The sequence below is a fragment of the Condylura cristata genome, unplaced genomic scaffold (assembly GCF_000260355.1).
Source record: "Condylura cristata isolate star-nosed mole 26May11 unplaced genomic scaffold, ConCri1.0 scaffold00014, whole genome shotgun sequence".
NCBI lineage: Eukaryota > Metazoa > Chordata > Mammalia > Eulipotyphla > Talpidae > Condylura > Condylura cristata.
In genome coordinates this window covers 12,620,642-12,646,187 of record NW_004567115.1, presented here as the reverse complement: position 1 = coordinate 12,646,187, position 25,546 = coordinate 12,620,642, and the positions used below count along the sequence as shown (strand labels likewise).

General features: G+C 49.0%; 1 protein-coding gene across 1 annotated transcript in view; it reads right to left on the bottom strand.

Moving 5' to 3' along the window:
- Nucleotides 1-462: 462 nt before the first annotated feature.
- Nucleotides 463-25,546, bottom strand: part of KY (kyphoscoliosis peptidase) — a 41,281-nt gene continuing 16,197 nt past the window's right edge. The window contains exons 4-11 of the mRNA XM_004682451.1: nucleotides 22,340-22,414; nucleotides 20,573-20,635; nucleotides 17,765-17,847; nucleotides 13,477-13,585; nucleotides 12,324-12,441; nucleotides 5,670-5,858; nucleotides 4,192-4,382; nucleotides 463-1,358 (exon numbers count right to left, since the gene is read on the bottom strand). Coding sequence (XP_004682508.1) covers nucleotides 463-1,358; nucleotides 4,192-4,382; nucleotides 5,670-5,858; nucleotides 12,324-12,441; nucleotides 13,477-13,585; nucleotides 17,765-17,847; nucleotides 20,573-20,635; nucleotides 22,340-22,414 — 1,724 coding nt within the window. The remainder of the gene's footprint in view (nucleotides 1,359-4,191; nucleotides 4,383-5,669; nucleotides 5,859-12,323; nucleotides 12,442-13,476; nucleotides 13,586-17,764; nucleotides 17,848-20,572; nucleotides 20,636-22,339; nucleotides 22,415-25,546) is intronic.

Here is a 25,546-nt window from a genome sequence, read left to right as displayed (position 1 = left end):
GAAACACTGGGATGCCATGTGAGAGGGACAGATGACTCAAGATGACTCAGCCTTGCAAATCATGTCCCGGTTGGGCCTGGGGGAGAGGGAGAATAGGGCTCTCGTCATGTGAAAAGCTTTCTGCTTGGACAATCTCTCTGCTTCTCCACCTCAACCCTGTGACAACAACAACAGCATTAATATGAGAAGGGGAGCATCTGGGCAGTGGGGTACAGTTTACAACACCTTGGATTGAAATAGCACCTTTTTCTTCTAAAGGGCCTTTGCCTCTGTCCCCTCGGCCACTGCCAGTAAGAGAAGCCATCAGAACACAGCTCCTGTGACAAAGCAAGGAGACTGAGGCAGAGGCCTAGAAGAGATTTCATGCAGACTCAGTGGTGTCTGGGGCCCTCTGCACTCCCCTCAGGCCCTCCCTGGGCAGGGTTGGCTGTGGGCCTCCAGGGGTGCGTCTGGGCCAGGCCCTCACTGGGTGTTCACTTTGTACTTCAGGATGTAGGAGTAGAAGTTGTGGTTGGCGTTCTCTAGCACCATGACGAAGACTTCCTGGCAGCCAGCCGTGCTGCAGCTGCCCTCCCAGTAGCCGTCGCGGTTCAGGGTCAGCGGCCACGTATCCTGCCCCTTCACCAGGGCCTTGGCAATGCCATGCAACTTCAATTTGAATGGGACGTTCCGGTTGGCAGGAAGCACGCCTGACAGGGGCTCCAGCAGCTCATTCTCCTGCCCCCAGTTGCCGAAGCTCTCGGGGAACACAGGCCAGTTCACCTTGGTGTTGGTGCAGCACAAGAGATAGTTGAAGACAAAGACGTAGTTGCCTGGTTCCTGTCTCTTCTTGACAAAGATCTTGAGCGCAAACTTGCCGGCGTGGGGCAGTTGGACTTTCAGCTCTGTCCGCTTCTCCCGGTGCAGCTGGAAGATGTAGCGTCGTTGTGTCTCCTCGGTGACCGGCCCGTCATCCCCATGCAGTGACGCCAGGACGCTGATGCCCTCCTCCACGCTGAAGCTGACGGAGCAGCGGCCGTCTCTGGTGTGGATGATGGGGTCAGGGTGGGAGGGCTTCACGATGCCCATCTGCTCCGAGAACCAGCTGGGGCCCACGGGCTGGTGCAGCTCGGCTGGCAGCTGGATACCGAAGTCCACATAGTTGCACTTGATTGTGTACTCCAGCACTGAGCTGTAGATGTCGGAGTTGCCTTTGGCGAAGATTTGCAGCTTGTGGGTGCCCATGGTCGGTGGGTACACATCCAGCTTCATCCCGTTCTTCCTGAGGCTCAGTAGACCGTGCTCCTGCTTGCCATTGAGCATGAACATGAACAGCGTTGGGGCGCAGCTCTCGATGGTGATCGTGGCCTTCCCGTTCACTGTGGAGAGAAAGCCATGGTCAGGCAAGATGGGTCCAGTGTGTGCTGACCGGTTGGTCAATGTCTGACAACTGGTTCTCTGGAGGGAAAACCTGGACTTGAAACATCTGCCCATTTCTGTGGTGTAAATACTTTCACCACAAGTGATTTGAAGCAAGTAACATGATGCCAGCAGACATTATATAAGGCAGTTGCAGCATACTGCTGTTCCTGCCCCATTCTGGAGGTTTGCCTCATGTGAGTTAAAATCTGGGAGGTTGGAGGTGGCTCCCCAAGAAAAAATCTGTTCCTCACCCTACCTATCTGATTCCCATTAGTGAAGGCTACATGGAAGTGCACTTGATCCTAGAGCCAGGAAGATGGGTGTGGGGGTGTGGGGGACAAGGGGCAAGGACGGCCCAAAGCCCACTTTGGAGAGCATCTCTGTGGCACCTCCTCCAAGTTGCCAAGTGTTGCTTTCACTACTGTCTCTAGCATCTGTTCATCAGTGTCAATAGCTGTTGCATCAACACATTACCTGAAAAGTTGGGTCTCTTCACTCCTAGAGACTGCTCAGGCGTGGGTCTGCTTCTTACCCCCAACCCTGCTCAACCTCGACCCAAACATCCCCCCTCCCTGCCACGCTTCTCACGTTGGCTTGCCCTGGCCACCATTCTAGGAAGAAGGGCCAGTGGACACAGATGAGGGTCTGTTGCATCTGTACCCTGACCCTCGCCCCAGCCCCCACCCCTGCCTCTAAACTGGCCTCGAAGTTTCTTTTCATCTTCCTCTGTCCTGGTCATTGTTTTCTGGGGACAGGCGGTCAGTTCTCTGGTCTCTGTAGCCCATGAATTCTCCCACAGAGGAGGGCAGTGGCTTCTCTGAGGTAGGACCTCAACTTATTATTCTGACTCAGAGGCCTTTCCTAGTGCCTGGCTGAGACTGCACCATAGAAGTTGCTTTTCATTCTGTGTCTTCTTTGGGCAACTTAACAACGCTGTAATGAGTCAGTGACAGAATATCTGTCCTCTCTGCTGTGTTCTGGGTACTGGGGAAGGGGCTCCCCTGCCTCCTGTCCTGCCAGGTCACAGGTCTGGCTAGGGTGCCTGGACCTGGGGCTTCTTGGAACGGATGAGACTTGAATGGCTGGCCATTCCTGCCTGTGACCTCCTTGGTCAACCCCCTTCTCTACCCTCCTCTCTCTTCCCTCAGTACCTTTCACCTCCCCCACCATGTCCTGTTTCTTCCTTCTTCTGCTTCCTTCCCTCCCCACTCTTAACGTAACTAGCCCCAGTAGAAAACTACTCTCTAACTATACATGAGTATGGAATCAAACTTTTGATTACTATATATTACAAAACCTGGTGTTTACATCTTTATAGCTCTTGAAAAGGCGAACAACTGCATGGGCTTGGTTGGTACAGCCTAGTTCCTTCTCTGGGTTTCCTTCCCTGCTCTGCCACCCACAGCCAGATTGCTGTACAGCCTGTGGAAGCCCAGAAAGCGTACTGCCAAAGACAGCAACCTCAGGCTGTTTTTCAGTGGCAAAAGCCACCGAGTATTTGTGGTATTAAAAATACGTGAGAAACTCAGCACCCTGGTTAAGGAAATCTTTGTGAGCTGAAGGTATAAGTCAGCTGCAACTACCATGGGGGCACCTGTGTCCCCATCACCCACCAAGCTGGCTGGGGCTCCCCCGGGTTCTGGGCCTACTCACAGTCAAGGGAGCTCGGGGCTCCTGAGAGCCTAGGCCCCTGGTGACTGAGGCGGGGTGTGTAGGCAGTTCTTGGCTGAAGAGTGGGGGTGCACGGTCCTAGCTGTGCTGAGGCCTGTAGCAGTTACAGGCTCTGGGCCCACACCTGGGCCAGGCAGCAGGATGTGGCAGTGCATAAGACACTGCCCGCTGGAGGTAGACCTGCCAGCCCATGGCCACAGTTCTGGACCCCGCAGACTGGTTTCCCACATCTCATAGTCTGCGAGCGAACATACTGATCTGTGGCCCCATGGGGAGAGGGAGAGAAAATGTCAGTCCAGACCTCCATGGGGATAGTCCAGCTTGGTGCTCCATACCTGCAGCGTCAGGTCAAGACTGGATTCAAGACTGGATGCCAGCAAGCATCCCTCACTGACTAAAGGGTTCTCAAGGCCGGGCTGTGCTCCCTGGAGTCTGGCACTCATTTAGGGGTCCTAGTGCCCAGAGATTGAAGGCTTTCTGTGTCTGTCCTGAAACATGTCCCTCTCCTGTTCTCTCCCAGCTGGCTGACACAGCTCTGCCATCATCCCCCTCGAGAAAGTCCCCCAGCACCCTCTCTCCTGGGAGGTCCTCCCTGCTACCCATGACCTGTTTGGACCACTGACACACAGACTCAGCTCTGCTGGGGAGGAGAACTCTGCAAGCTAGTGAAGCTTCCGCTGGGCACCTCAGCTGGGAAGAGTGCAGCCAGAAGAGTGCAGCTGGGAAGAGTGCAGCCAGGACTGAGGCTGTCCTGCTGTTGCTGTGTGAACTCTGTGAGCCAAGCCTCACCTGCTTGGACCTCCAGGCCTAGCTCCCTGATGGGCTGGGCTGTGAGTGTAGCCCCTTGGGATGAGGGAAACTGGGGGACTTCCTAGGTATCCCCTTCTTGGTTTATGCTGGTGCACGTGGGTCTTTGTCCCTGCAAGTGTGACGGCCGGCTGCATCCCACCCGAGTGCCCGATGACCTTGGCTGCCTCAGCAACCCTACAGGCCCAGCCACCCACACGGCCTACACTGAGCTCCTGGCCCTGGCTGGGCCCCGCAGGGCTGTCCCTGTGGGCTCAGACTCCAGAGGTCCACAGCAGGCTGCCGGCCCTGCTGTGGGAGCTCCAGGGTTACCTGTTCTGATCATGGGCATATCCGGATGGGCACTCAGCATCCCCTTATTGTAGAATTCACTTTTGTGATACATGTTGTTCTCAAATTGCCTCAGGGATTGAGGAGGCTTTAGCAGTTGCCAGTTCTTATTGTCTGGGAAGTGGTCCTCGATGAACAGTGCAGGATGCGTGAGGAAGTAGAATTCATTATAGCTGGAGCAGAGGAGAAGCTGGTTAGTAATCATGTGTGGCGGTAGGTGGGCCCCCAGCTCTGCAGAGGGGTAAGTGGGGCATTTTGGGGTCTTCTTTTGCCTAATATACCCGATAGCAGGCTCCAGCTGATATCACATCCTGCAAGAAGGTACCATTTCCAGTTCTAATGTGGGTACTAGAGACTCCCTTCAGCATCTGATTCTAGAAACAGGAGCCTTGGCAGAATCTGAGGCCTCTTCTAAGACAGCCTGCAAGCGTATCCAGGTGGGAGTGGACTCATGCCTTGCTCAGAGTCAAAGGTGCAGAACGGAATGGCAGAAGGCAAGGAGGGAAGGGACTTGGGTTCACCACCTCCATCCAGTCAGGCCGACCCCATGCTGGACCCTTCTGTGGTCTCTGGGGCAAGTAGAGGTGGCTTCTGGAGGACAGTGATAGGGATTGAGAATGCAGAGACTTGTCAGCAATTGGGGGGTTCACTCGGCCTCAGGCAAAGCAGTGACCAGAGCTGACGGGGACCGTCAGTGCACAAAAGCAGAGATCTATGTGCAGCTAAATGCTGCAACCACATTTGCCCCGTGTGTGGGACTGTCAGGATTTAAGCTGCAAAAACCAGAGACAACGCTTTTTTTTTTTTTAATAAAAAGAATCTGGACCATGGATGGACATTATGATCCAAGGACACATGTCCTTTTCTGAAGTTAAGGCTAGAACTTGGGGATGGAGATGCTCCAGCCCCTGCATCATCAGCCTGCTCAGAGTGACGCCGCAAACCCACAGCACCTCTCTCTTGAAGCCATAACCCTTCCTCAGCGATCTGATATGGCCACAATGAGCCCAGAGAGGAGGGGGTACCGGGGCTCTGGGGCTGGGGAAAGCAGCAGGAGAGATTGCTGTGTGGGGAACATAGTAACATATAGTACCTGGGACAAAGGCCTGAGGGGAACCTACAGACAACTGAAGAGCTTCTCAGCCCTGCCTTCCCTCACATCTGGCCTGTGGGCAAATGCTGGAGGCTTTTAGCACTGGAGTAGAGGGAGAGATGGTGAGCCAGAGGAGGAATTTAGTCAGTGTGGGGAGAGGGGAAAAGTGATAAAATGATTTGGGCCTTTACAAGTGGCCTGGAGCTGCTCACTTCAGAGCCTGAGGAAAAGGCCGTGGCACCAGCAGGTTGGAGCCATCCTGGCTCTTCCCCTCCCTCTGGCCAGTTCTCCACCTGCTGCCTCTTTTAACCTGCGTGTCCTCATTTCCACCAACCAGACACCCAGCAGAATGGAGCCTCATACTCACAGGAAGGTGAACTTGGAGGTGGTGGAGTCCACCAGGCCACTGCCCCAGGTGCTGTCCACGAGGTGCCATCTCCCCTCCAGGTACACCGCGTTCCAAGCGTGGTCAAACTCCCCAGAGAAGCTCTGGCCCGTCTGGTAGCCGAAGCCCTTGGAGTAGCCGGCCACCGTCATGCACTGTACCCCAGCGATCCTGCGGGCGGCATGGGGGTCAGAAAGGTGGCTCTGCGGGGGCCTGTCTCTCACGTCGCCCATCTCCCAGGCCTCCTCAAGGCCCCTACCCATCAGTCTCTTCATGCTTCTCCTCTTCCCTGCCTTCTACACAGTCAGATATAGGCAACCTGAGGTTTTTGTCTCTCCAGGGCTGGCTGGTCCTGCCATGAACAGGCAGTTGTCCCTGTTGTCTGCTCCTCCCTGGAGACCATACAGGCCCTGACACATCTCTCCCCAGAGCCTGTGTGAGTGTTCTGGGAGCAGTTCTTCAGGAACACGAGGGAATGCCAGGACTGCCTGGAGAACACGGGCTCCGGGAAATGATGATGCCCTGGAAGAGCCAGAGAGGCTCTGAACATGAGGCTGAGGAGAAGGGTTCAAATGACACGGTGGGGTGTCAGGGATGCTGGATATGAGGGTGCAGAAGAAAGCCGAGGCCTACTCTCCATGCGGTGTGAGGGAACCGTGGGGCAGGCCAGTTGGTGCCTCCAGCCCTGACCCAGAGAGGACTGGCCATTACATCTGAGCACTGGGCCACTGGGTGCCTTAGGTCATCTGAGATTAATGGCCCTAGCCTCTCTCCGGAGTCCCTGGGAGCTACGCTTTGGGAGGGAGAGGCTGGCCAGTCTCCCGGGGCTTTTGGGTCCCTTGGCAGTATGCCGTTTCCCCCCCACACACTGCAACTGCTCATGGCTGGCAGGGGTACTGGGCACTGGTCCCTACTCTAGGGATCATGGAAATCAGGTGACACTCTGGACATTCGTAGCTCATCTCCTGAGGCCCAGACCTGAGCTGTGGCCATGACCCCAAGGCCCAAGCAAGAGACTTGAGTGACCTGCCTGGGCCTTTGTGTGCAATAGAAAAAGATGCCCCCTTGGCAAGACCTTTTTTAATCACTGGTGGAAGATGGACACAATAAAAATACAGGCTTATGAAATGCAGGATGGGCCTTTAGGTGGGGCCCTCTGAGCGCTGAAGCCTGCTCAGCTCTCTGCAGCACTGACCCAGCCAGCAGGGGCCAGTGGCTTCTAGTGGCCAGGTCCTCCTAGGGGACAGGCCTGTGTTGCTCTAGATAAGAAGGCTGTGGAGTCTTTCAGGGTAATGGGTGAAATGGCCACACCTTCCCTTTAGGAGTGTGTGTGTGTGTGTGTGTGTGTGTATGTGTGTGTTAGGGGGAGGGGGATTTTTCCCTCTAAAAGTAGATATTTAATTAACAAATAGCAGAATCCTGGGTAATGGGGTTATGGATGATTTACATGTTCTTATTTAAACATCTCTTTATTTCTAAATTTTCAATAATGATTTTGTGTTACTTTTAGAATTAGAAAAATATTGCATCCTTTGGTGAGTTATCTTCCTTTCTCGCCAGGAACGTCCGAGCGAGGCAGTTTCAGTGGTGTGGAGGGGAAGAGCGTCTGGGGGACCATGGTGTGGAGCAGCCAGCCTATTTCTCAGGAGGCTGAGCTCACCCGGTAGAGCTATGCACCCTGGACATGCCACCCCCTGAAGGCTGCCCTCCACTCACAGCCGCCTGCAGTCAAGGGAGGGAGAAGCATGACCGACTGCCCACTGGCCACCAGGCGCTGTGGTGAGACGAGGTGGGTGTGGGCAGTGAGGCTGTCTTGGACTCTGCCCAAATGTCCTCAGGCGAGAGGACATTTCCCTGGCATGGGGGGGTGAGGTTGGACTATCCTCCCACTGAGGGGTGAGATGGAGACTAGATTTGAGGACCAAGTAGGGAGTGAGAGTGACGGGCCTCTCCCCAAGCCCTGGCAAGGGCTGAAGGAAGGGGGTGCACCTGAAATGCATGGGGCTGCAGTGGGTGGGCCCAGGGCAGGGCTGGCAGAAGAGGGTCCACTCCCAGCCCTGATGGTCACCTCCTGTGTGACCTTGCCAGTTCATCCTGGGCACAAGGAAAGGCTGGAATTAAGTGATCTTTAGGGGCTGATCCTCCGCTGACAGACTGAGGAGAAGCTGGGAGGCCGTGGGAAATGCCTGTGGCAGAATAACGATGAAAAAGTAAGCTCAGCTATAAGCTTATGCCAAGTTTGACAATGATACGAGGATATTTTATTACCTGGCAGTAATGTGCAAGATGAATTGGACAAAGAAGTCATCATGTAAAGCATTATTGTTAACAAGCCATAATTCTCATGCAAAATAGTGGGACTAGTAATTTCAGCCACCGGTTCTCATTCCGATGTCCCACAAACACTTCATGTATTCCAAAGAGCACTGTCTCTATGTGTACAGCACTGCACCAGGTGACAGTGGAGGGAATACAATGGAAGGGACTATAATAGAATATAAACTACTTCATAGTGAAATATAATCTAAAATAAAGCTCTCTGGCAGCCCTAAATGTTGGCGTAGTTGGAAGTGGGGGCTGATATGTGAATTGTTATTAAAATGCTAATGTGAACTGGGAAACCCCAAAGAGGGGGAATTCGTTGGAAAGAGCTGGCAGAGTGCTGAAGAGGGGTAGAGGGTAAGAAACATTTCCAGCTCCTGTAAACTGACCAGTCCTCCAAGAACCCAAAAGATCACTTGAGGAAGCATAGCTAATAACCTCAGAACTATTGACCTCTGCAAGTCCCACAGCTGATGGTGTCATTGAGGAGGTGATTGAGCTCCACAGTGACTATCAATCATTTCACGCAGGGAGGGCCCAGCCCGCTGTCCCCCTCCCCAGCCCTCCCCCTGCACCTCCAGTGTGGTTTTAGCTGTCCACTGCCAGGCCCAGTGTGTTGGCCACAGTGGACTTCCCCAGTTTGGGGGCCCTTGCCCAGGAGATCCAAGCCATGTGGAGAGAAGGGAGGGAGCAGGAATGGCAGTTTTCAAGAGAAGCAAGATATATGCTTCCTTGGGCATCTTGTTGAAAACACTGTGATTTCTAGTTTCCCAAGTGAAATTAGGAAACGCGGTTTCATCAACTTCAAGTCCAGTAGTCACTCTAACAGGACAAGCATCCCTGTGAATTGGAAGCTTTGAGTCTTGCTGTTCCTAAAATTTTGTTTCTCAAGAAGGGTATTTGGAAACTGGTTCAAAGAGGTGTCTTCTATCCAAGCATAGCTACAACTCAGTGTTTCACTGTCCATGTGGTCAAATCTCATAGGTTTGGCTGTTTTTTCTTATAGTTCTGTTAAAAACCCTCCTTTCCCTTTTTCTTACACTTCCCTGTGACAAGATCAGTGGCTGTGGGGTAATAATGACTTTCACGTTTAGGCCCTGATTGGAGATTCCTGAGTTGTGACTTCCGAGCCTCCTCTCCGACAGGTGAGGAGGAGTCCGTGTTTCAGGGAGGGAGGTTGACTTGCCCGGGAACACACAGCCAGCTCGTGGCCAAAGCAGCACCGAGACACAGTTGAACACTAAGCTTTGTCTTAATTTATGAACTCAAGGGTGGTACAGAGAGCAAAATGAACAGATTTAATTTAATTTGCCATAATTCATCTTTGTGAGCCCTCTCCTTTGGTATCTATTACAGCAGGAGTTGCTTAGTGGTCAGACATGGACATAATTTTAGGTTATTCAGTAAACCTGCTACTCCCAGGGGCTTAGCCAGTCACTCCTCGGCTTGGAAGGCTTTGGAGTCAGGTGGTATTTTGGGGTTGTTTGGGACATCATGCTGAGGCAGAAGCATGCCACTGCGCTTCTCTCTGTGACAACTGCAGTGTGGATGGAAAACTGACATCTGATCGGTGACAATCAGTCCCCTCGGCATCAAAGCCTGACTGGTAATAAGCTCCTAGCTTTATAAAAAGTGCTGGTTGGTGGAAAATCTGCTAGTCGGTGGTGTGAGAGCTGTGCTAACAAGGGGAAAGGAGAGGATTGGCAGTTGGCTCAATGGTTGGAATCTGGGGAATTGAGCTTGAGCCCTGCAAGGAAATTAAGCAGAATTCATTAAGGCTGTGGGCAATCGAGGCAAAAGGAAAGACCTTAATGCTTGATGAAAGAATGTCGGAAAGAAATTGGACCAGCAGTTACAAGCAGTAGCACTCAAAACAATACTCAAGTCAGTAACTTGGAAGATACTGAGGAAATGAATGATGTTGCAAAAATATCTGAATTCCTCACCAAATGATTAAATCAGTCTTTAATGAGGCTATTGCAGGAGGTGGAATGGACCAGTAGAAGTGATGATGGCTGTTAGTTAGAGTACAATTCTTGCTAGGAGGTGACCTTCACAACTGAGCAGGGTTAAGTCAGCAAGGGTGGGTTACATGTCTTCAGTCATTAAGGAACCAGTTAAGGAATTGGCCAAACCTTTGGCAGTTGTTTTAAAGTAAGAGGAATTAGTAAAGTGAGGCATGGATGAGGTTACTGATCTTTAAAGTGAAATCTAGAGGAATTTGGGAACAGTGAGTATTCCTGGCACTGTGACGAGTCTTCCACCTGGTAACTGCCAAGTTAGAACCTAACTTTAAATGATGCAACATGTTGGGATGTTTTTAATAATCAGCTGCAGGCCAGGATGTGGCTATTGTTTAGTATCTGGACCAGGCCAACGAGCTGACAGTTTCACTCAAGCCAAGTGCCAGTTTTCTGAGTCTGTGTGGGTCTGTAGGAAAAGTCCACAGAGTAAAAACACTCCAATACCCAAGGCAAAGAAAAAAAACAAAAAAACAAACAAACAAACAAAAAAACAACCCAGAGTCAGATAAGCAAGCCCAGACTGCATGTTCTCATTTAGTCCTACGGTCCTGCCAGTAGGCACTGCAGAATGGGAAAACCGAGACTCCCAGTGGTTAGAAGGAGTAAAAGCAGTAAATTACAGACTGGGAACTAAGGACAGGAGAAGCCTTTATGGCTTTAAATCTGGCATTCCTTCTATGCCACCCTAGAAAGTTTCTACAGAGTCTGGAGAATATTCTGTAGCACTTAAAGCTCCCAGTATTGTCAAATTTGCAAATTCAAATGAAAATAATTACGTTCTCTAAGATGTTAGGCACAAGTAGATCTGAAAATGGATCAAGGGCTACTATGTTGTTTAAAAAAAAAAAAAAAGTCCTGGACCCTCCCTGGTGGTGCAATGGGTTAAAGCACAGCACTATGATGCTAGAAGCAGCCACCTCAAGAGTTTGATCCCCGGCCAGGGAAGTGTCGCACATGGCGCAGCAGACCTCGTGACCCGTCTACTGCTCCCCTCAGCAGTGTACCTTGTTGTTCTGCCTGTTCTGCATCCCACTCTGTCTCTGGTGAATCCTCTCAGCATCCCTGTACCTCTGGCCTGTATCCCAGTTCTGTATGCATAAATAAATAAATCTTTAAAAAAATAATCTATAATCTACTGTACATACTGTCCTACTGTGCAGGATTCTGGGATGGGATTACAGGAGAAAGTGGTGGAGGGAGGGGTTAAGGATGCAGAAGATTGAATGGCACAAATTTAAACTCAAGGGCACAGGTAATTTCTATGTGACAGAACAGTCTGGAAAGACTGACAAAATGTTAAGTGCTATCTCTAAGTGGTTGTGTTCAGAGTAAATTAATTTTCTTCTTTCCTGTTCCTGTGCATTTCCTAAATCATCTACATTGAACAAATATTTTTTAACTTAGAAAAATTAAGTAAGAGCATAAAGCCAGACACAAGCTGGTATCTCAGGTGTGCTAGTGACTTCAAGGAAGGGTGTGGTGGGCTGACATCTGGGTGTCTAAGGAGACCCCCTCAGAGGCCTGCAGAGACAGCAGGTACCTTCCAGCTGGCCAGGAGGGAAATTTTCAGCAGCCCCTCCCTGACTCCCAGGACCAGCTGTTTCCTGGGGAGCCCAAGAGGCCTCAAGATACAGGAAGCTGCAGGATCTACCAGGCATCCCGAACCTGAGTCTGACTAGATGTCACCCAGGGCCAGCGATGATGTCTCTAAACAGAAGTGGTTTCTTACCAACCCATTCCCTGCTGAGCCCACCCTGGCAACCTGGCCAGGTACTTACCCCCAGAGCAGTCAAAATGCCCAAGGGCTCCCGGAGAAAAGCTGCTTCCCAGTTTTATTCAGCTTTTCCAATAGACAAATCTTTTCACATCTGAGATCTTTTGTTTTCCGGGAGGGAGGGGCCCTGCGCCAGCCCCAGGACAGCCTTTCACAACCCCCCTGGCATCAGCAGCCATTGTCCTCTGGTTCCCAGATCTGCCATTCTTCTAACCTTCAGCTGCACGGAGATGGGAGAAGGTGGAAAAAGGGCCTTTTATAACCAAATTATCTCTGCGCATTCATCTGCCATTATGTTAATGCATTGCGAAGCCCAGCAGATGGTACAAAGTCAATTATGCTGGTGTTAAAAAGGGAGACATTGACCTTTTCAGGACTCACTTGGATTCCAGAGCAGTTTGCAAACTGAGATTTTCGGCCTGAGTTGGAGAGGGAGGCACCCAGACCTTTGGGTTGGGGAAAAGGAATCTGTGAGGGGTAAAGGCCTGCCAGCCTTTCAGGAGACCCAGCTGGTACCTGCACATTTTCTCGAAGAGCCCAGCATAGCCATCACAATTGGTTTTCTGGGTCCTCAGGATTTCGGTGGGCTTGAAGGCCTGGCGGTCCTTCTCCTGGGCAGCCTCAATGTCGTACTCTGGAGGGCAGAGGAAGGCAGTGAGAAGCCAGCTACAAGGCGTCCGAGGATGATGCAGAGAAGGGAGTCTGCTGTCTAGAGCCTCACACCCCACTCCCCGCACCAGCTGTGCTTCTGCATTAGGGGGTCTGTCTCCTTCATGTCTGGGAGAAACAATAATATGGGCCGGACAGGACTAGGGCCCAACCTAGGTGAGGGAAGGACACCCCGTTGTGCAGCTGGTGAGAGGAAGAGCCAGACCTTTGCAGAGTAGACTGCTTGGATTTGCACGGCTCTGAGAAGGGGCTAGGAGGGAAGAGGCCGTGGCTGTGGAGGGTGTGTGAGGGGAATGCTCTGTCCACTTGTCCCCAAAACACAGCTCTGCAAACAGCTTGAGAAAAGCTGCTCACTCTCCCCTGCTGGGTCTCTGAGGTGGAGGCCTCACAGTGACTCTCAGGGGCAGCACTGAGCAATGGTTCAAGCTGGCCCTAGAGAAAGCTCTCACAGCTTGTCACCCCAATAACAGGAGGCCCTGAGACCAGAATCACTGTGGTCACTGAGGACAGGGATGGGTGAAGGGCAGGAAAGGAGAGCCCTTTCTGGCACTGGTACTTGAAGAGGCTACTAGTATTGCAATGACTTTTCAGATAGCTGCGACTCCTCCCCAATCAATGGTTATCCTTCTCGGAAGTGATCTTCTGTCCTGGGTTCTCATCTCTGTGGAGCAGGTGTACGAGGAAGCCAGAATGGTGGGAAGCTGTGCTCAGCTCTGGGTGAAGGGCTCAGCTCTAGCTACTTGCTGTGAATACAGGGCCACATGAGGGTCACTATCCAACAACCATCATGGAGGCTGTCAGCACCCCGTGAGTCTGACCCTCCTTGGTTAGTCTTTGGTTATTCGATCCAGCCATCTGGGAGTTTTCTCCCTCCTCCTTCTTCCCCATTCCTTACATACACTAGCGGTTCAGTTAATCCCAGAGTTTCTCCTCTAGGAAAGGAGCCACAGGGAGTGGCATCAAGGACAAACACAGCACAGGTGGAGCAAGGTGGGCCTACCTATGTGGTGGCAGATCCAGATCCAGATGGCACGGACCCTCTCCAGGTCACTGTGAGCCTCCTGGAGCAGGTCGCTCACCAGTTCGTCCAGACCACTCTTGACTGTCACCTGGGAGAGAGAGGTATACTTTGTCAGGCCTGCAGGAGTACACGTGGAACCCAGTGTCCTGCCACTTGCAGCCAGGGCTGCTTTTCCTCTAGATAGAACAGGAAGAGAATCCAGGGGTGCAAAGGCCGAGCTGAGAGCAATCCTTATCTGCAGAATTTTGGTGGGCTTGTCCAGAGGACTGGACAAGATGGACTGGCCCGAGAGCCAGTGACCCTAGTGACTGGCCAGGTAGGCATCTGGGCAACCATAGTAGTCCCTAGTCATGATTAATACTATTCAAAGTGATCTATAGATTTAACACAATCCCTGCAAAAATTCCAGTAGCTTTTTTTTTTTTTGCACAAATGGTGGAGTCAATCCTCAAATTCATATCAAATTTTAAGGGACCTAGAATAGCCAAAACAATTTTGAAAAAACAAACAAAAAAAACAAAGTCGAGGAGTCATACTTCTGATTTCAAAACTTATCACAAAGTTGCAGTAGTGAAAACAGTGTGGCACAGATATAAGGATCATATGGACCAATGGAATAGACTTGAGAGTCTAGACACAAACTCTCATGTCTATAGTCAACTGGCTTTTGACCAAGGGATCAAATTTACTCAATAGGGAAAAAATAGTCTCTTCTAACATAATGCTGAACAACTGGAATTCCATAAGCAAAAGAATGAAGTTGGGTCCTTAAATCACACCTTACACAAAAATGAACTCAAAAGGGGTAAGTGACCTAAATAAGAACTTAAACCATAAAACACATAGAAGAACCCAGGGATCTATTGTGGTGACCTTGGATTTGCCAATGGTTTCTTAGGTGTGATACCAAAGGAAAAGCTACAAAAACAGAAAAAATTAATTGGACTTTATTAATATAAAAAACAAAAACAAAAACTTCTGTGTACCAAAGGGTAATATTAAGAAAAGGAAAAAAAAAAAAGCTTATAGAATGGGAGAAAATACTTGCAAGTCAGATATCTGATAGGGTTAATAGCCAGAATATATAAAGAACTTCTATAGCTTATCAACATAAGAATAAACAATCGAAATTTATAATGGCTGAAGGATTTGAATAGACATTTCTCCTATGCTATAAAAATGGACAATAAGCATAAGAAAAATAATCTATTTCATTAGTCATTAAGAAGATGCAAATAAAAACCAAAAAGAAATATTACTTTATATTCAACTGTGATAACTATAATAACAAAGGTAGAAGACAATAAGTTTTAGCAAGAATGCAGAGAAATTAAAACTCTTCTACATTGCTGATGGGAATGTAAAATGGTCAGCTCCTGTGAAAGAGTTTGATGGTTCCTCAAAAAGTTAAATACACAATTACTATATGATCCATTAATTCCAATTCCAGGTAAATACCCCCAAAGAGCTGAAAGCAAGGACTCAAACACATATTTGCTCATCAATGTTCATTGCAGTATTATTCACAATAGCCAAGGAGACTCAACCCACATGTCTACTACAAATGAATGGATAAACAAGATACAGTTTATACACAATGGAATAGCATTCATCCACAAAAAAGAAACATATTACAACACAGATGAATCCTCAAAACACTTCGCTAAGTGAAATTAGCCAGACACAAAAGGCCAGGTACTATATGAGTCCACCTATTTGAAATATCTAGATTGGCAAGTTAATGGAGATATTAAACAGATTAGAGATTACCAGAGGCTGGAGGAGGGAGAACTGGAAGTCATTGCTTAACAAATAGAGGCCCTTTTCAGGATGTTTTAAAACATTTTGGAAGCAGATATTGGTGATGATTATTCAACATTGTAAGTGTAACTAACTCTACTCATTGTACACTTAAAAATGATTGAAATGGCAAGTTCTGCTTTATAGATATGAATATGATCACACTGATTAAAAAAGGAACAAATTAAGTTTTCTCTCAGGACTCTTAGGAGCAAACAGGGCTGGGATTGCTGGAAAGGCAGACCGGACATGTTCAATCTTTCTAGAGGAACTGGGGTAACTGGGGCTTACGGTCTGCTACAGTCACCCTGCCTCACTCAGTCACCACCACTAGGGTACCCCCAACCTTGTTCTCCCCAGGAATCACTCCACCATTTGTGCCTGGACCTAGGACGCACTCTGACCTCAAGGAGGCCTCCTGACCCCTATTTTTCTCCCACTCACCCAGTTGCTCTTTGTTTCCTTTTTTCCACATCCAGTGTCTATTTTTGTTCTTCTCACAGGTTCTAGAACAGTGCCTGACATAGGCCCAACCAGCAGCCTTACTGACTCCCAACTTAACCTCAAACTTTGGTTCGGTGGTCTTTTGGTCTTCACCTCCTGCACTTGTCCTGTGCTGGCTGTCCACTGCCCATGGCACTAGACCGAGGCTGATCAGTCTGGTCAGTCCTTCTGGCAGCCATTACCATTCCTCATCAGATTTGGGACACCCACCTTCCCCTAAACTTCCCTCACTTTCTCAGATTCTGGGAGGCCCAGGCAGGACTCGGGGGCCCTTGCTCATGTTCCTGCACTTCCCTCTCCCTGCTGTTCCACCATTGTCTCAGTTGCCTTCAGGGCCAGGGCTCAGTCTTCTTCACTGTGTCCTCACCTCCTGCCTTCCTGTCTGTTGTAGGAGCCCCACTCCTCCTTCCTGTCTGTTGTAGCTCTTCAAACTGCCCCCAGTCTTTCTCAAGACTGCCAATGCCCAGATACCACTTTGTTGTGAATTTCCTGTGGACTGTTCTTTTCACTCCCTCCTTCATCCTGTTTGTTTCTCAGTCCATTCGAGTCTGGCTGAGGCCTCTAGGCCTCCTCTGAGGTGTTTCAGTGCAAAAGTAGTAGCAGTGGGTCTGTCTAGCCTTGTTTGACAAGACTGCAGGCCCTGACTAGGCCTGCTCTCAAGAAGTTGGGGCCTGCAACTTCAGCACAGTCAGCACAGGACAAGTACAGGAGGTGAAGACTAAAAGACCACCAACCCAACCATCAGGAAAGATCTACCATCTTTCCTGGCCTTGGCCCGATCTTTTTGGTTGTTCTTCCCCCAGATGACACCCACCCTAAGGCTTCACTTCTCAGCTAAATTCCATGGCTTCCAAATCACTGTTTCCAGGCCAGACCTCGCCAGACTGGATGCAGCCCCAGGCTTGGCTATCCCACCGTCCAGTGGTCATTTTCAGGCCTTAGTGCCTATTGCCCCCTGAATGAACTCTTCATCTCCTTTCCCATGCTTGTTCCTTCTCCTATGTTCCTTATGGGGAGCAACTGCCGGATCATCCCACCACTACTCAGTCTAGTCTGGGAGCCCCTCCCCATGCCTTCCTCCTCTCTCTACACTGACTGGCCATCTGGTCCCTCTCCCTCCCCCCACCTCTAGCTCCATGTTGACCTTTAAGCTCCTTTCTGTTTTCACTGTCCCAGCATAATCCAGGCCATATTCCATTCCAGGACAGCTGGATGTCCCCACCTCTAATGGGATCCAATCCTTCCACTCACCAGCTCAAACAAGCATCATCCTGAGCACCTACTCTATGACAACCACAGGCTGGTCTATCTAAGCCTGTAGATGACCTCTCTGCTTGCTAACCTGGGGCAGCTCACCCTGACTTCAGTCCTGGTCCAGTTCCTTGTCCCATCCTATGAGACTCTGCCCTGAGGTTCCTGCCTGATCCCCACAACCCTTGTATCCTATGCACTTCTAGGAGCTGACCATTCCCAGCCCTATCCCAGCCCCACCCCAGATACTCCCAGGCCCAGAGGCACAAGAGTGTGGAGCTCATACGCTCCAGGGGTGAGCACAAGCATGGCAGTGGTCACAGTGTGTGCTGACCATCCGCATCCACGGTCCTCTATTCTCTCACTCCCTTCCTTCATGGGCAGGGGCTGGCATGGCTTAGCCACAACGATGCCCAGATTGGCTGAGGGGAGGTGGGCAGGACAGGGCTGGCCAATGGGGTCTATCATGGGGGCAGAGCAGGATGTGCAGCCTGGCTGGAAGTGTCAGAATGGTGGGTGCAGTGGGGTATGGGATGACCTTTCATCCTGCACAGGGATTTGCTTCTGTCCCCCATCCCTACACTGTATCCAAGGGACTCAAGATACATCGAAAGGAGCCTAGGGAGAAGCTTTGCTACCTTGGCTCACACCATTCCAAGCCACCTGGGGGCTCGGGAAAGGAAGTCTACGGCAGAGGGGCTGGCTTTCCTACCTGTGAGGCATAGGAGTCCAGCTTTTCAAAGTGCCGCAAGTCCAGGGGCATGGATTTCAGGCCAGACCGATCCCAGGGGTAGGCTGGAAACACAGGGAGGCTCGGTTAGCTGCTGAGCCCTGCTGACCAGGAAGTCTGACACAGTTTAGTTGGCTTTTTGAGACACTGTGTCTGCTTAACTTTGGGCACCATTCCCCGAACATAAACCAGTACTCCCACGAACTGTATCTTCTAGAAAGGTTGTTTGCTGAATTAGTTTGGGAACAATGGTAACTCCCTTAATCTTTTTGGAGACTCACAGGGAACAAGGCCTATTTGCTGATTCAAGAAGTCAGCAGGAAAGAAACTGGTTCACCTCAATTAACCCAATAATCCCCAGATGGACCCTCCCAGCCCCCCTCTCCACCATGCCATTTTCTGCAGACTCCCTGTTAACTTTTCCAGGATTGAGCACTCAAGCAATGAATGCTCTTAGTCTCTGCTGGGTCAAAGAGGGAGGGTCCCTGCCATGGCCACAGTGCCCAGCATGGAGGTATCACAGGGTACCCTGGGTGGCGAAGGGGACATGGTGGCTCCAGACTTTCTAAGAGAGGTGAGTTTGGCACCCAGGAAGTCTTCATCCCTTGTTTATGATGGTAGTTTATTTTGGCAGAAAGTGCCCGAGTTGCTGCAGGCAGACCCTGGAGGAGGCTGAGCCCAGAATCTATTATTGAGAAAGCTGGCACACAGGACGGCTGCTGTGGGGTTAACTGTCCAGTGGCCATAGCCACTGGCAGATGGGCAGCAAGCCCCACTGCTGCCCAGGGGAGAGCCTGGCCTCTGGTAGGTGCTTTCATATCAAGGCTTCTGAGCCTAGTTGACCAAAAACAGGCTGGCAGGTTGGGAGGACAGGGTGGGTTGAGAGCAGGGTGGGCTAGAGGGAACCGATCCCCTGCTCAAGCAGACCCATCCACCTCTTAGCCTGCAGTCTCAGGGGCCTCTGGAGAAAGCGAGGGGTGCTGGGGATGCCTCAGGGTAGGCAGCAGGCCTAGAAGACCAGTGAGAGCTGCAGAAGTGCCTGGTAGGGCTGCACGAGGTCTGAGTTCTCATCTGAGCTCACCTTCACCTCTCTGTCGGCTGCTGGACCAGTCAGTGCTCTCAGGCACACACTCATGGCACTTTGGGAGAAAGAATGAAGTGGCTGGCCACATGGTAAGGCCAAGGCCACTCTGCTTTCTGGGGGGTGCTGAGTGGGGGTCTTCTACAGGCAAGCAGAGCCTTGCAGCTGCATTTGCTCACATTCCTCAGCACCCCCTGAACTGTGAGCGTCCTTTAACTCGGGCTACAGACCCAAGTGAGAGAGCAGGAGGGTGTCACTAGCAGTTGGCTCTTAGTCGCCCCACCACCCTCTTGGGCCGGGACTGGATGGGCTCACTAGGGAACTGGCCACTGTCTGGCCATAGACACTGTCTGAGGGAGGAGACCACACTGTCTGGCGTTCCTGCTCAGTCTCAGCCTGGTCAAGGCCAGCTACCCAGCTCTGTCACTCCTGCACCTCTGACACACTGCAGCAGCCGCCTTTCAGCTCAAGCCACTGCTGGGGCTCTTGCCATGTCCCTGTGTTGATACATTCAGGACCTGTCCAGCAACCTAACATTTTCTTTCTATTTTTTCTATTCCTCTACCAGGAGCAAGAAATTTCCTGGATCCCACCAAGTCCTGTTTTGAACAGTCTCCTGCTGGAGCTTCCTTGAAGCTAGCACCGCTGTAGCTCACGGGCTAGAGGTATGAGCTGAGAGGTCTACTGCCCGTTGCTTAGACAGACATCAGTCCCGATCCTGGGAGTTCTGAGCTTTGTCTGGCCCTCTGGGGGAGAGGGGACACGACAGCAGGTCAGGCTGAGCTTCCTAGTTGCCAGGGCCCTCTCTTCTGCCCACACCCCAACCTCTCCTCCCTCTCCCCACCCCCCTTCTCCACGACAGACTCTGGCTCCTGCATTCTCTTACAAGGGCTATCAGGGTGATGTAAGTGGATCTCAAGTGGACTTACATTTAATAAGTTTCTGTTCAGCACAGTTCTGCAAATGAGGCTGCCTCTGCCCCCATTTCCAAGAGGTTGGCATTGCTAAAAGGGGACTAAAAACTCCAGAGCAAGCTGTACCCTTTCTTGGTTCTATTTTATAATATCTGAATATTAAAAATATTCCATAATGATTTATGCCTCATGCGTTTACCTTCTGACCAGGTTATATAAGGTCCAAATGTGACTTTGTATAAATACATTGAAAATGTCAGTGGCATTAACTAAATTGTTCTAATTTTAAAGCAAAACAATGGGGAGCAGTGCGGACCACAGAGCCTTAGATGCCATGTGGTGTAGGGAGGGAGACACCGAGACCCAGGGCAGGAAGGGGCAGAAGTAGGATTTGAGCCCAGGCCCTCCAGTGTCCCATTTGAGGTTTTTCTTTTTCTTCCTCTGCCCTGCTCCGCTTACCACATGCCTCCTAGCTTGCAGATGTCCGAAATTTCATTTAAAGTCAAAATACTATTCTGAATTATATTTTAACATGTTTCCCGCAAGAGGCTGCCTTGCTATTATTGATGGGTTTCACAATTTCAGGGGCACGGCTGATGGGGAGCTTTTCACTCTCCGTGGTGTCCAGGGTAGGCATTGCCAATCAATCACAATATGCCTCTCCCCGAGCCCAGGGTGGCTCAGACCCTCAGCACTGTGCCCCAGGGAGCCATTCCCGATGGCCTGGGGCCTGGCCCCTGAGTCTCAGTCAAGCCCACCTCTGAGAGAGCAGCCCCAAGAAGGCCCTAGACTTACCGTGGGCGTCCTTCCCTCCAGGCTGCCGGGGTCTTGTATTTCCATTTTTATCGCCTTGTAAACCTACAACATCCCAAAGTTCAGAAGAAACAGAAATGCAAGTGCGGATGATTCTTTGTGGTGTCTCTGCTTCTGACCCCTTCTGTCACTCTCCTGCTCACAGTGCTGTAGCCCATCCTCACCCACCACTGAACCGCCACTAGAATTGCCCTGGTCTCCTGGTCTTCTGTGCAGCAGAGAGGACTGGAGACCAGGGAGGGGGCGATAGGAAAGAGAACTGCAGCTGTTGGGCAGAAGCACAATTCGCACAGGGCACTTTGGTTGTTTAGGGGGCCTGCGTGGAGCCCGCCACTCCTGCCTGCCTCCTCTAGGCTCTCCTGCCATCTTGGAACACCAATGGGGATGCCCAAAGCATTATCAGATTCACTGCTAAGCAGCCCCAGGATAAGAAGCCACCACGGACAACAGGAAAATGGCAGAAGGGGAGGCAGTTTTTCGGAGCTTGAAACCCAGATGTCAAATGATTATTAAATTGTTCCTTGGGTGGTTCAAGGGCAACTGAATCCTATCAACTCAGGACTGTTAAGGAAGGATGATTACCAATAGTTACTTAGTTATTAGGTTCCAGGGAAATAGCAAAGGAACTTCCCCCTTCCAGGTCGGGAAGATGAGCTCTCTGATGGAGCAGGAGGAGCTGGTAGGTGCGTTAATGCAGGCTGTTTGACGTCATTGAAGGCCAATATAAGCTATTAACCGGTGGAAGTTTTCAAAGGTAAATAGGCCATTCTGAGGAACATTGGCGCTTTAGTTTCTTGCTTCTACATTTTGATTCCATCTACATTTTTTGATAGTGGGGTTCAAAATAGAAGCTAGCACTTATGTGTGCTTACTATAACTGACTTGTGCTTTATACTCACATCTCATTTAATCTCACAACAACCCTCTGAGGAATGCTGAATTATTTCCTTCCACTTATAGACAAGGGCATTGAGGCGGAAAGAGAGGCTAAGATGCTAGAACTGAGGATCTGAATGCAGTCAGTAGACCTGCAGGGCACCCCTCTCGACATCTCACTGTTGCCCTGAGATCCTGACTGTAGGACCAGGCAGAGTTGGGGGGCCTGCAAGTCTCACTGAGTGGACATGGAAGGAGACTGAGCCCTGGATATTCTGCAGACCCTGTATTTTAGACTGTATTTTCCCCAGACTGTTATCCACATGAAGGACAGATACAGAAAGAGGGTGAGAAGGAAGAGGAGGAATGTGGTGGCCTGGGTCTGTGTGCACTGCACAGAAGGTAGCTGCACACACAAGTTATTGGGCACAGGTTTCAGAGGAATCTGAACTCTGAACTTGCCTCCAACGTGGATGGCTTAGGTAGTTACTTTACTCTGAGCCTCACTTTGCTATCTTAAAAAGTAGGGATAATACTGGTATACAACAAAGGGTTAACAAGTACTATGTATGCCACTTTTTAGGCAGTTCTGAATGGTATCCCAAAGCAATAACATTTCCTTCACAAAATTCTTCTTTAGCAAAAGGTCTGTGTTGTTTGCGTCTAATCACAGAGACTTAAGAACTGTAGTAGTTGGGTGTGGAGGCGACAGGCCCCCAGGATGAAATTTCATGCTTCTGTCTCCTGTCGAGACTCAAGTCACTCATCTTCTTTCCCCAGAAACTTCCAGGACTGAACTGGGCTCTGTCCCATTAGCTGCCTTCAGTCCTCCCTGCCAGCCCTCCACATGTGAGTGGCCCTGTATGCACATACATTTAGCCAAGGAGAACTTCTTAAGCAACTGAGGCATGGTGTCTCGAGGGTGGACCTCCACAGTCAGCTGAGTCCCTGCAATGGAACAAGAGGGGGTATGCTTAGTCAGATGCTGTCAAGAGAGGGCGCATCACTTCATGACAGATGTTTGAGCAACAAAACACAGTTGGCCTTAAAACTCTCTTTTGAATATGCAAGTAAATAGTGTTTAAAAATAAGAGAACCATCAGCAGACAGATTTGAGCGAGATAGAGTAAACACATTCCACTTGTCTCTCCCACTGAATGAAACTATAAATCTTGGAAGGAATCACGGGGTAATTTCTCTGAGAACTCTGTAAAGCAAATGATGGAAGGCAAATTGGGGAAGATTAGAATTTAAAGCATCAGCAATTTGGAAATGTGTTTTTCATTGCCCTCCCGCTATGGTTTACCTAGACTGGACTCAAGGTAGCCCCAGCCCCAGAAGTGAGAAATGCATGCAGGGAAGAAATGCTCAAGGGAAGCCCTTTCTTCAGGCCTGTGATGTGAGAGAGGGAAACTAGAAGAGTCATAGAGAGTCAGAAAATACATGCATTGACCAGCCTTTTCCACCTTTTTTCCCTTCCAATTGAGCACCTAGGAAATTCTATTGGTAGCAATGCAGCAGTGATGCTGATGGCCAGGGATGCATCTAAGTCTTTAAAGGACCATAACTATAAATGCTATGATCCCAAGAGTGTGGGAACCAATACTCTCTCTCTTTCTCATTCTGTCCTCTGCTGGTTGATTGGTTTTTAATGCCAATAGTTGTGAGAAGTACCTGGCAGAATTGGGAAATGAAAGCTCCAGGCGTAGGGTCAAAGAACTGGAGAGTGTGTTGTGAAGAGGAAGGCGTTCAAGAAAGCTATTCCAGAAAGTTATGGACAAACTTTTGTGGTCATTTCTGAGTTAAGCATGTGTGTGTTCTACCCTAGACATCACATCATGGCCATTAAGAACTTAACTATGGGGTAGACTAATGCCCAGACTGGGTCATGCATATGTAAGGTAGATATATGTGTTGTAAGATCTACAATCCCAAATTACTTGTCATAGGAAGACTCAGAATGACCATAACTTGAAAACAATAAACAACAGATGTTTGCCCCATGATGATACTGATTTGGAGTTTTCAGACAAAGACTTTACAACAGCCAAGATAACCATGCTATAAGAAGAGAGGGCAAATAATCTTGAAATAAATGGAAAGACACAAACTATCAGCAAGTTTTAGAACTCAAAAACATAGAAGTCTGAAAAGTCTCTGGATATGCTCAACAGCAGAATAGAAATGACAAAGAAAAGAGTTAGCAAACTTGCAGATAAAGCAATATAAATTTTTCAACACAAATGACACAGAGAAACTGTGAACAGAGGTTTAGGGACAGTGAGATAATTCCTAAAGGTGTAATATCTACATCACTGAAGACCCAGAAAGAGAGGAGAAATACTGCAATGCAGAAAAATTTTTTTGAAGAAATGAGAAAATCATCAATTAAAAAAAAATTGATTGTTTAAAAAGATCAGTAAGAGTAATATATCTTTTTTTTTTTTAAGATTTATTTATTTACTCATACAGAACTGGGGTACAGGCCAGAGATGTGGAGGGTGAGAGGATTCAACAGGAACTGAGTGGGGAGCATAACAGGCAGATCGACGAAGTACACTGCTGAGGGGAGCAGCGGGCAGGTCAGGAGAGGTCTGCCACGCCATGTGGATCTCCTCCGGGGCAGGTGGGGATTGAACTTATGAGGAATTGGCTTAAGCTTCTTAGTGCTGTGCTTTAACCCGCTGCGCCACCAGGGAGGGCCAAGAGTGATACATCTCTTACAAGTGACAACAACAACAACAAAGGAGGTAACACAAAAGTCAGGAATCAAGATACCAATATCAGGAATGAATGGGTGATATCAACATAGAACACACATGTATTAAAATAATGAAAAAGGAAATACGATAAATCTGTAACATAAATTCTATATTCATATACAATGGAACAGTTGCTTGAAAGCTACTGTCACCAAATCTCACCCAAGGGATACAACTTGAATATCCCTATATGTATTTTTTAAAACTAAATTGGTAGTTCGGGATCTTTCAGGAAGAAAGAAAACAAAACACAAACAAGTGCAAAAAGCCAGACTTAGATGGTTTCCCTGTCAAATTCAAGAAATAGCATTGATTTTTAACAAGATCCTTAAGAAAATAGAAGAGTAGTGAATATTTTATAACCTATTTTATGATGCCAGCATTATCTGATACCAAAATTAGGCAAAGAACCGTTCAGGGCCTCCCTGAGGGTTCAGTGGTTAATGTCTCCATGCTATCAAGCTATCACCAGTTACTGCAGCTTGAGTTTGATCCTCAGCTGGGAGCTAACTGACATGGTGTGGCAGACCTCTCCTAGCTCACCCACTGCTCCCCTCAGCAGTATATTTCAGTAGATCCCCTTGTTCTCTCTCATCATGGTCCCCCGTCCCCAGACTCCGTACCTCAGGCCTATACCCCAGTACTTGTATGCATAAATTGAAAAAAATAAGTATTTAAAGGGAAAGAAAAGAGCAGTACAGACCAACACCTTTTATGAATATATACACAAAATCCTCAATCTTAGAAAATTAAACCAAAAATACAGTAAAAAATAATATACCACCACCACCACACCACCAAAAATTTATTTTGGGAATGCAAGTTTGGTTCAACATTTGATAGTCAACAGATGTAATTTACCATGTTATCAGGCTAAAGAAGAAAATTCACATGATCATATAAGTTGATCTGAAAAATTTAACATCTATTGTTAAAACCTCTCAAGAAACTAGGAAGAGAAAAGAAATTCTTTAATTTGACAATGAACATCTAAAAATGGACGATCAAAGTCTATTGTCAGCAGCATACTTAGTGGTAAAAAATAGAGTGCTTACTCCCTAGGACTGGAGCAAGGCAACATCTCCATTCTCACTGTTCTGAACAGACATTATAAAGTACAATAAAAGAAATAAACAAAAGTCATATTGATGGGAAAGGAAGAAATAAAATTCTCATTTATCACAGATGACATATCTGTCTACAAAGAAAATCCCAAGTAATCTACAAAAGAAACTCCTAGAACTAATAGGTGATTTGGTATGATTCAATTTTGTTAAGTTAGCAATTATTCCTATATTGATCTATAGATTTTAATGGA